Source organism: Seriola lalandi, unplaced genomic scaffold (assembly GCF_002814215.2).
Source record: "Seriola lalandi dorsalis isolate HSWRI2012SDOR001 ecotype SW California unplaced genomic scaffold, Sedor1 jcf7180002054948, whole genome shotgun sequence".
Taxonomy (NCBI): domain Eukaryota; kingdom Metazoa; phylum Chordata; class Actinopteri; order Carangiformes; family Carangidae; genus Seriola; species Seriola lalandi.
Genome location: NW_019525499.1, coordinates 899,579 through 910,938, shown reverse-complemented (window position 1 = coordinate 910,938; position 11,360 = coordinate 899,579). Strand labels below are relative to the sequence as shown.

Below are 11,360 nucleotides of genomic sequence, written 5' to 3'. Positions count from 1 at the left end.
TCTTGTTCCCTATAGTTGGATTGACAGTCCCTGCATTAACTTCGAAATACAAGATGTTGTGGAATGAAAAGGAAGGTAAACTATGACCTCTGAGGGGATCATCACGACGCAAACAGCCATCACTCCTGACACAAATAAGTTCTGTTTTTCAGAGGAGCATCCGCTTGTGCTTTTCTCCTCTTAAAGACACTTTAAATCACTGTGACTTCAAATCTGGGAGCCGTATAAAAAATAAAGAAAAGATTAATCGTCTTTATGCTGTTGACGTTCAGCTTGATGTTCACGCAAATCTTGTTTGACAGACGCACTTGCACAGATAAATAGAAAACAACTTCACAGAGCGAAAACAGAAAAACATGCGAGTCTCCATTGTTGCCGCACTTGTCTCACATTCTCGTTTACTCTCATGAAAGTATCACACACAGAGATTACTCCTCGCTAAGTTCCTTTGTCTTGTGATCCATATTTGAGTTGACAGATCACGAACAAGAGCTCCCCCACTGTTAATGACCCCAGCCAGCAACAGATAGACTCACACTTCCAGCACTTTTTTTTTTTCTGCTGCCACTCTGGCCCACATATGTTAACAGCACGGACAGTCATGTACCTGTTTACATGCGTCTCATTTACATGGTTAAACATGCTCTAATGGAAAATCATTGTGATATTTAATTAAAATAGATTTTTTTTGTGTGTGTTTCTCTGGGATCATATACAAACGTGGAAATCCTATTATTTTCTTTAACGCATAGGTTGCTGGAGCATTTATGGAAATCCATTATAAATATAGTTCTATTTTTGTTTTTAAAGTGCATGTGCAACGGAGCCATGAAGGGGTGTAAAAGGCGAGAAAGTTTGCTGACTTTTCTTTTACACATTATTCCAAACAAACACGTCGCTTGTCTTGTTGTTTTTTTCTCGAGTAAGTTAAGTTTATATCTGCATATTTACACTGTGTTTCCAGAGCCGTGGGTTTAATGAACGTAACGTTGCGCAAATGAAGCCCATTCATCGCTTGTTTTGTATTCATGAGTCCCTATCTGTGGCTCCATCTCACAGATATAGCCCTAATCCTCGTGTCCTCCTTTGCCGATAAAAATGCTCTTCAGTTTACGATTAATTTAATCTCAATCATAGCCGGGACTTGTCGCAGCCAATAAAACTTGTGGAGTGCGTAAATGGAGAGGTGGGGGGTGTATGATAAGGGTCTGGTGGTGCGGCGGTGCCATGGCCCCTCGGTGCTCTTGATAGGGCCTATCTGTCTCTGGCAGGCCGATTTAAGACCCGGAATGGGTTTAAAATATGATACAGATTTACTTCATCTGCAATCGACTGCCAATGAGTGCGGCGGGAGATGGTTTGTTTCAGCAGGGAGCTGAGCTTTGCGTTTGACTGCATTATGGCCTCGTTTATTTCAGGATCACAGGCCTATTGAGTCGTGTGGCTGGAGCTTTTGACACACTTGTTTTTGTGTTTTGATTGGTATCCGTCTGGGGGAGATTTATGCATGCAGATAGCTTATGCGCACATTTCATCCAGTGGAGACTGGTAACATTTATGCAGAAATAAACATAATCCCCAGTCAGAGCTAGAGCATCTACAACAAAGTTTACTATTTATAACAATTTCAACTTTTGTTGTTCAGCTCAGATTCAGCAGATTTCCTTCTACAACAATAAATCAAGTGTTGTACATATGACACCTATTTTTGTGATCCATGATTAATGCTTAGTTTCTCACACGCTCGTGCGCACGGCCTCCTTTGTTAGTCATTTATAGCCATTAGATCAACAAATTAAAATAATATAATTAACAACGTTTTTTTATGCGAATTGGTTTCCCTCACTCTCTTCTAAATGTTAAATACCCCATTCCAGCTTCTTCTTTTGCGCGCTTCTGCACACACTCACACCGCCCATACTATTTTACATTTCAGCTTTCAGACTTTGCACAAAATCACCAAACCTCCTGGAAAAATATCCAAACATCCTGTTCACCCCTGTCACCACAGCAGGGCTAAAGCACCAGAGTTACACTTGTTGGAAACAGCAACGCTTCAGTTTCAGGGTTCTTCTTCAAATCAAAGTTCAGGGACAAATCTGTCATGAGCAACACTGTTCACATTGTTGATGTCGCCGCCGTGGCTTTTACGCCAGTCCCCACTTTCTGAAAGTCCTGCGGTCTCCCTGAGCCAAACAGCAGCGCCTGTCCTACTTTCTCTTGCTAAAGACATGACTGCAACTCTCACAGGGACTCGACGCGTATTACAGAGTTGCCTGTAGTTAATAAGGGGCCGTGTTTACATGGGGAGATCCTCGGCGCTGCTTCTAGGAAGCAGAAAATCTTTGCGCAAGTGTTTCCACCAAAACTATAGCTCCTGCAACAGTGTCCTATAGCAGTTCTGCCCTGGTCTGCAGCATAATTGGTTGGGGATTTAGATGGAAAGGGACTGCAGGAGAGAAAGCCTTTTTTGGAGGGGGAAATGGTTCTCGTCCGTGGAAGAAAAGCTCTTTTCAGCGGGCCACAATGGGAGATTGGGACAGGGGAGGAGTCCCATCGTGATTAGCCCATTTAATGGCGCGTTTACTTAATTTCTGTATTCACTAGCAACGGTAAACAAAAGGGGAAATAGCACTCACATTTTTAAGTGCTGCATGACGTTGACATTTGCCAGAATTTGTGTAGGATACTGAGGCAGTCATATAGGCTGATTTTACCTAGATCACATGGGTTGAACACGGGTGTAACGACAAAACAAGGAAAAGCTTAAGTATAACTTCTTCTGGAGAATAAAACCAAGGCTAAAATATTTGAATTCAATTGCGTTTTGCTACTTTAAAAGACCAAACAATTTACCTCACTGTAATGAAGTCTTTTAAACCCGGGAAATAAAACTAAACTCATTTTAGGTGAGTTCAGCCCTCTGACTACACAACCTATGCCATAAGCCATGATGAGCATTAATGCTTCCACAATCCAATAATGACCCAATATGAACATGTGTTTAGCCACTTATCAATGTCCTTATCCGTAATCGGATGGAGGAACAGACATCATGCAAAGAGGTATAGCAAATTGAATACTGTATTCGATTTAGAAATGTATGGCGCGTTAACATAATAACCACGCCAGACAGAAACATTGAATGGACTAATGTAAATAAGCGCTTTGAGCGACCCTGGGGCGGCAGAAGAGGAAAGGATGGGGGCAGCCTGTACACTTGAATAAATATAGTTTTAAGCTCTTCCACTTTTCATATATATATATTTTAAATGTGACTGGTAACATATGTCATTATCAACAACCCCCCCAAAAAAACAACCAAAAATAACAAAAACGCCTAGAGCACTTCAGTTGTAAGTTTTGACAAATATTTTATGTAGGAACACCAAGTCAAGAAAAGTGAGGAAGGGATAGAAAAGAGGATGAGACGGGGGAGAGCAATAATTATGTACAAGCATATTTCTACACGTATAATACAGACCGGGAGAATGATCGCATTATTTGAGATATACATAATTCAATATAAAATTTTGAAAATAAAAATAAAAATCTGATACAGTCATAAACGATTCCGTTCGACATTTTTTGACCATGTACCCCACACAGGCAGTGACAGAAGTGTATTAAAAAAGGTGCTTACGACTTAAAATGATTGTCTGATGAACACAAAGTAAAAACAGGATTGCATCTTGTCTGCATGGCGGCTGCTTCACCGTCATCATCATCATCATCATCATCATCATCATCATCATCATCATCACTTGGACTAAAAACGGAGATGGGAAAAAAAGCGACGAAGACACCAAGACGATCTGTTTTTATTCCCTCTGATCGATGTTCCTGATGGAAAATCTTGCGTTCAGGTTATTTTCCCTGATTACAAAATAAAAAAAAACATCATGCAAGTAGTCTAGTAGTAGTGGTGGTGGTGGTGTGGGGGTATGAAGAGGAGGGGGAGGCGTGGGTCCTTTTGAAAGCGCTTTTTAATAAAAAAAAAAAAAACGACGTGCTTTTATCTCTTTTTTTTATTTTAATATTTATATCAATCGGTCCTTTTTTCATCCGCGATATTTCATAAGTCTTTTTTTCTTCCTCTCAGGTCCATTTTCCCTGTAAATATTTCTCTTTTTGTTTGTTTTTGTGTGTGTTTTTTTTCTCCGTATCATACATCGCACTCCGAGTCACTGGATGTGACGGACAGGATGGACGTCCCAGTATCAACTCTCTCTGTCATACTGGAAACGCTGGTGGTGGGACTGGCCGCGGTTGAAGGCGACTCTGCCGAGCTGTGAGGGGTGAGGCCGGCCTCTGAGAGGGACCTCATACCGGTCGGTCCTATTGCTTGGTGCTGGAGCCTGGAGAAGAAAAGAAGCGAGGAGGGGAGGAAAAAAAAGAAGAAAAAAAATTGAGAGAAATGGCAATTAGACCTGAGAATGTCCCCCTTCCCCTCCTCCTCCTGCAAAATAGGGGTTCAAACTCGCCTTTTCTTTCCCCCTGCCGGCCCCAGCCATGCATGCATGCTTTTATCAAATAGCCAGCTTTCAGGGGACAAAACACAGCACTATTTAGACTACCAAATGTTGGAAGAAATGTAATGGGTTTTTTTGTTTTGTTTTGTTTTGTTTTTACTACAAAAGTAAGACTGATCAACGCGCAAGTCAGCGATCCAGCATTTAAATTACGTATCATACCACAACAGAAAAAATCAGCTTTAAATCCAACTTGGTGTATTTTTCTAAAAGCAGTTTGATGGCAGCAAAAGTCTGGAGCTATTTTGGTTTGGACTCTGCTTTAACGTGCAGCAGCTCTTCATTTATTATTTTTCTTCATTTCTGCACAGTTTTATTTATCCCATAAAGCCCCGTGACTGCACTCTCATAACCAAATTATTATTATTTATTCTAATAAAATATATAAGCCTTTGTAGAATTGCAGAATACCGTGGTTCCTTAGCACAGTTGTATTTCAGCCTGATGGAAGTGTATGAATGAGTGACGTCGAGTTCCAGGTTACTCCAATCATCCTAAATGTTTATCTCCAATCCACTCATGATAATAACTCAACCACGGCCGTATAAATGTCAGTCTGGAAATATATCTCTTCATTTAGCAAAAAGATTAGAATAGTGTTCATATGGCTTAATACTCTGCGAGGTATTTTCTAATCAATTATAGCATTTCAATGGAATGATACCACACTTAATGTTATGAATACAGCCTATATCTGCAAATGGTTTTTAATACCCATGCTCATTTTAGCCAAGTAATATCAATAATATCTCTATTATCCTTTGAGATCATCTTTTTCAACAATGCTAAGTACCATGTGATGTTAAAATGATAAATGCACCACAGCACATGATACATGTGGCTATTATAAGATGTGTAGCTTAAATAAATCAACACATAGCTTTGGTGACAATCACAATATTATTTAAATTATGTGCAAAACAGAACAATTTGAAAATGATTTAAAGGCCCTAATAAAATGATTTAACTTTAGGTTAAATAGATATTAAGACTAATTCAGTACTGTTTATTTTATACCTTTTAATGATTAAAAATAAATGATTAGGCTTTTCACACTATTATAATCAAAATAGTAGTAATACTATGAATAAGTGAAGTCCAGTAATGTTTATACGTGTACTTTTACCACACTTTGACCATTATTACAGCACTTTCACTCTTACGGAAAAGATAAACAAGCTGTCTCTTTATAAAAAAAGAACACTGCGCAATCGCCTCTGTAGTATAACAGCGATGTAGTTTATGATTTATATTATTATCATTTTATTACTCGGTATAATTTAGGGTTATTGGAACATCAAACTTGAGTTCAGTACTGGGTGTTTTTTTTCTAGCCGATAATTCACTATTCTGTGCAAAATACCTGCCAAGTTGAATTACATATCTGCCGGAAATGTTTTAGAAGGCCTTCTAAATGCAGAAAAACGTCTTTAATAATTTTCAAAAGCTACTTTCTGATATCTACAGCAGTGTAAATGATGTTTTCGATGTTTATTCTGATTTGACTTCATAACAAAAATGTCGCCGCAGCCTGCTCCCTCCCCCTGCCAGACAGACTCGTCTCTCTCCGACACAGCCTCTGTCCGTAAGCACAACTACATGTTTTATCAAAGCTGCTATTTTTCTTTTCAATTTATGCATTTAGACAAACTTTCGCACATTCTTGTGTTTTGACAGGAAGGCCAAAAATCACCAACCTGTTTTTGGCTGCCGCGGCTCTGTCTCGTTGCCTCCGGTTTTTAAACCAGTTTCCGACCTGTGTAGGAGTGAGTCCAGTGGCTTGAGCCAGTTCCCTTTTCTTGCTGGGGTTTGGATATGGGTCCTGAAGGTACCACTCCCTCAGCAGGCTCCGTGTCCGCTCTTTGAAACAGTGCGTCTTCTGCTCGCCGTCCCAGATGGTCCGAGGCAGCGGAAACTTCTTCCGCACCCGGTACTTATCGACCGGTCCGAGGGGACGACCGCGGAGCTTCTCGGCCTCCTGGTAGTGTGCTTCCAGCCACATGGCTTGCAGTTTGCCGTGTGAGTCCTTGGTGAACTTGTGGTTCTCCAGGATGTGGTAGAGGTCTCTGAAATTCCCCGTGTGGAACGCCACCACGGCCCGGGCGCGCAGGATGGACTCGTGCTTGTTGATCGCCTCGCACGCTCCCGGAGCCACAGGCAGGGACCAGAGGAAGCGGCCCAGCCGTTCGATGTCCCCGGTCTCCTCCAGCGTCTCGCAGACGCTCGCCACCTGCTCCGGGGAGAAGTTGAGGGTCGGTAGCTGAAACATGGACAAGTCTTCTGGAGACCTGGTGGTGGGAGCGCTGTTCGCCAGGAGCAGAGGGCGATCAGCGAAGTTTGGCAGGAAGAAATGGGAGGGATAAAGCTCTAAAGGGGATCTGAAAACCATGGAAATGACCTGAGAGAGAAAGAAAATTATCGAGAAAAAGGAAAAACCGAAAAAATACGGCAAGTAAAAAAGATTGAATGTTTCAATGGCTATCGCCTAATGACACCAGCCTCATAATATCTCCCCCCTAAATCCGCCGTTGAGTGTAGCATTGAAACATTTTGTTTCCCTTTTCTATTGGTCTTCTTGGTGTCGTTGTAGCGTTGTCATGGCAGCCCTGCCAATCACTGTCAAGCGTGCCAATCATTAGCCAGTACGTAGCGCGAGGCTTTCACCACTTGTGCAGCACGCACGGGGGGTTATCAGAGTCTCCGATCTCCACAGCAACCCTCCCACCGCACCGCGCGCATCAGGCACAAGCCAATGCTCGCCTATCTGCTGAATGGAATGAGCAATTAGAGGGTGGAATATTATTGCGATCTTAACGAGGCTCGTTAAAGCTAAAGAAGATATGTAGACTGGAGATGCTTAGCAGAGACGGGAAGGGAGGGAGGGAGGCAGAGGGAGCTTTAAATGGGTGACAAATGGACAACCAATGACTGCAACTCGGGAATACACGTTTTGAATAGAAGCGGGTCAATTTGCACATTATTTTCCTATAGTTTTTCCTCTAGTAGCCCAGCTACTTTTTTAAAATCTTTTTTATCTGTCCATTCAGTTTTTTCTTTTTTTGCGAAGGAAAGGAAGGCGTTAGGGTCTTCCGCGTTTCTCCTTTTCATATATGTTATCACTTTCCATTTTCTTGTTTTCTAAAAGATGAAATTATGTCACAGTTCTATAATATTTTGGCTTCTGCCTGGATTTGCCGATGATTTAAAAAAAATTGCATTTTCGCAATTTTATGACATGGTGTGAGCAGGACTCTGCTCGGGCTCGCTGGTGTGTATGGTCACTTTGTGTTGGGTGGGTGCTGGTCCGGGTGTAGACCGCAGTGTGATGCCGCTCCCCCTCCTGCTGTCCCCGGCCTTGCCTCTGGGACGCTGGGCGCAGCCCTGGCCCCCTGCCCGCTGCTTCCTCTCCAACCAACAAAATTTATTGTTTCAAATGAATATCGATGCGCAGCGTTGTGTTGATTAAACAAAGGTCATAGTGTTTTACTTGGACAGCTAATTTGCCAACGGCATCGCCCGTTAATGCCACCAGTTTATCAGGGTTTTTTGACGGTCCAGCCCTCTAATTAATGCCATTAGTATTGGAATTACAATCAAATGGTAACATGAAAGCTTCTTGGGGACATAAAAGCAGTTCTCATGTATTTGATCTGGTGGTAAGGACATGATCAGTGTCCACATCCAGTCACAGGATTCGGCTTATAGCGGTAGCCACGGCGGTGTGATTTTCATGTTTATGGCTAAAACGGCTTCATATTTAGACAGGGCTTATAGGGTGTTAAAATAGTGTGAGTTCACTCTAACACGAACAGTGCTCACATTGTGAAAGGGCCGTGTACAAGGCGTAGCATCTAGACTCCGCTTAATCCGCCCTCAATAAAGCTGACATAATGATCCTAAGCCGCCTTTCTACAAAATCATTCAGGAATTCAAAACTTTTCCTTCCCTCTCTCAGATTTGCACATTCTCCGGGGCTGGCCAGATAGACCACCGACTCCAAGCTTGGAGGGACAGTGAGTAGACCAGCATGACATGCATGTATAGCTACCTGTTTATGTTCATCATGCAGTTAACCTTATCAGACATACTTTTAACAACAACTGGGGCGATCATTCAATTACGCATATTTACGCGCTTTTACGCAGCGGTGTTTTGGGCAAAAGAGGGTACTTAAATTCGTGCATGTACGTGCGTGCAGGCGTGTTGTGGAAGTGTCTGTGTCTGCAGGTGTGTGTGATACAGAGCAGGGGTGGTGATGATCTTGTTGCAGGGTCAGGCGTCGGGTTTTGTGCGCGTCTTTGGGGATTGTGTGCGCGCGTGTTTGTGCGACGGTGTGAGGGGGGTAGGGTAGTATATGGGATCAAACCTGCCCAACGCGCTGCTATACGAACCTCAGGAGAACTAATTCCAAGTGGCACTTGAATTGGTCCCGTTGGAAAGCTCCGTGGACTGGAAGTAAAGGCTGGTATCTGTCTCTTATACACATCTGCTGCAGGTATTATCCAGCATTATGTTTTGGAGGAGACTTGTTTGGGAGTAGCCCTCGCAGGCAATTCGGAAATCACTCCTAGAAGAGACTAGAGGATGAAATGTAAAACCTGAATGGGGATTGAGGGGGAAAAAGCCACTGGTAATTCACATTCTTTTACATGGCTTTTGTTTACGTTAAGCATGTAATTAACACCCCCCAAACAAGTTTATTCACCTGCCGTAATTGTGTGTTTATCCGAGGGCTTGCTGAATGTTCCGAGCAGCGGGGGACGAGAGCTCTGAATGCACATCGAGCATTTAGCGTCTTCTCCGTTTACTTACAGCCTAAACCTCCAGACACGACAACACAAACAACATTTTGCGCGCTGAAACACTGGGGATATGTTGGTCAAGCAGACAGACACGCCTGCCGTCTACTCTGCACCCACATCTCTCTTCCTGTGTGACCTTATTTATTGACTGTAAAACACTCAGTCAAACTTTGTTTACAGAAGTTTTCTATAAATAAAGTTCGTTTTTTCCTTTAAATAAATGCTGCTATTCTCTGGCTCAAGCAGGTCTTGCAGCACGCACTGAATCTAAGTTGTTGCCATGCTGGTTAATTGCCAATTAGTAAGTTATTTTCATTATCAGTCTGTTCCAATAAGGGGAGCAAATAAACAAAGCTGATGTTACGTCATGTACGGGAGTGAGAGAGGGAGAAGAGGACCGGATGAGAGAAAGAAAGAAAAAGGTGTTGACTGTAAAAGGTAAGAGGGAAAGAGAAAGAAGGCACGAAAGAAAGGGTCTTGTTTTATTTTTTGCTCCCTCGTTGACCCCGGTTTGGCAGAGGCTGGCCAGAAAAGGCAGCACACCCCTCCCTGGCAAACACAGGAGAGACTCATGTGCCTGCTGCTCCATCCTGGATTCACCGCAACAATGCACAGGACGCGACTTTGGAGAAACGATGGGTACGTACAAAAAAAAAACACGGTTTCCGTTTTCTTTAATTCCTTTTAAACTGAACTGCCTGTTTATAGTTTTAAATGAATGTAAACGTGCACTCTTGTATTTTTTTTTCACGTATGATAACTTTTAATTATCATCCACATGCCAAGAAATCAACAGAATTTTACTTTAATGATGTGAGAACTCACTGGTGTTTTTTTTTTAACAAGCATACCAGAGGTTACCTTTTCGTTTTTCCCTCTTGCTCTTCTTCGTCCCCTGCAGAGCTGTGAGCAGAGTCCAGTCCACGGACTGTCACCATTCGAGCTTGAGACTGGACCTGACACTGGTTCACTGCTATTTCACTGGTCAATTTGTCCAAGATCAAGACGGAAATCCAACCGCTGCTCCTGTAAGTTCTGCCTAAGCAGACCCGTTTCCATCTACGATCTTGCCTGTGATGTTCGCTAAACTACAATTTTTTTCCCCACTCTTTAAAAAAATGAAATGAAGACTGAAATGCCTGTCAGGCATTTTCTGTTTGATCAAGAAGGTAATTTGATTTTTTCCAAGATTGCAAAAGTCAAGTTTTTAATTTGGAGCATTTTCCATTTTTATTCACCGATCACCGGGAGATCTGTGCCTTTGCAGAGCAGATGTGTGATGCTGTCGGGACGGGGCGCACAATCCCCTCCGTCCCATGCTGGCCATGCCAGGGTACGGAGACTCTACATGTCTACACTGTAAAAAGTATCAATCTAAACAAGTCATTTAATGCTGCACTGAGTTTTTAAAATACGCGTTTCTTGCGGACAAAATGTGAGACCCCCTGGCAACAGGATGGGATGATTTCATCTGTTTTCATTACAACTTTTTCACAACAATTTAGAACCAGCTCAGTTTTTAATTGCAATGGAGAAATAGCTACTAAACATATTTTATTTTGTTTTTAGATGCTAACACTTGTCACTGCAAAACACCTGCAGAGCGTAAAATTAGTGGAATCACGGTTTTGCCACAGGCAGCATTTCAGCGCGTTTGGGGGAAAATACGGTAGAATTAAGGTTGAAGTGTTTGGATATTTTTTGCAGTGTATTCTCTCCTGCTCTCAGATAAAGCCTATTCCCTGCTGCTGTGGCAGTGTTGTTTTATTTTTCCTTTTCGAACCTTTTCTAGACTAAAATTGCGCATGTCATTTTGAATGTGATTGAATGACCCCAAGCGCCAAAACAATTAAGTCGGTTACTGCACCTTAAAACTGTAAACAGTTGCCAACTTAGTTCTTGCAGTCGCAGGTGCAATAGGTCACTCCTCCGCGCACAGGCACACACTAAACACAACAGTGAGTTCATTTGAAATGAAAGAAATAGAAAAAAATGCGACGATTGAAGAAATGCTCAATTTTTATGA

General features: G+C 42.3%; 1 protein-coding gene across 1 annotated transcript; it reads right to left on the bottom strand.

Annotated features, from left to right (window-relative positions):
- Positions 1–3,354: 3,354 nt before the first annotated feature.
- On the bottom strand, positions 3,355–7,209 carry six3a (SIX homeobox 3a). The gene is made up of 2 exons (XM_023394389.2): positions 6,230–7,209; positions 3,355–4,358 (listed from the first exon to the last, which is right to left on the bottom strand). The coding sequence occupies exons 1-2, from the start codon at positions 6,919–6,921 to the stop codon at positions 4,166–4,168; spliced, it is 885 nt and encodes a 294-aa protein (XP_023250157.1). The 5' UTR covers positions 6,922–7,209; the 3' UTR covers positions 3,355–4,165.
- Positions 7,210–11,360: the final 4,151 nt, after the last annotated feature.

Coding starts and splice junctions, on each gene's coding strand:
- six3a (XM_023394389.2), bottom strand. CDS start 6,921: ATGGTTTTCAGATCCCCTTTAGAGCTTTATCCCTCCCATTTCTTCCTG. Junction 4,359..6,229: donor GCCGCGGCAGCCAAAAACAG/GTTGGTGATTTT, acceptor TTTCTTCTCCAG/GCTCCAGCACCAAGCAATAG.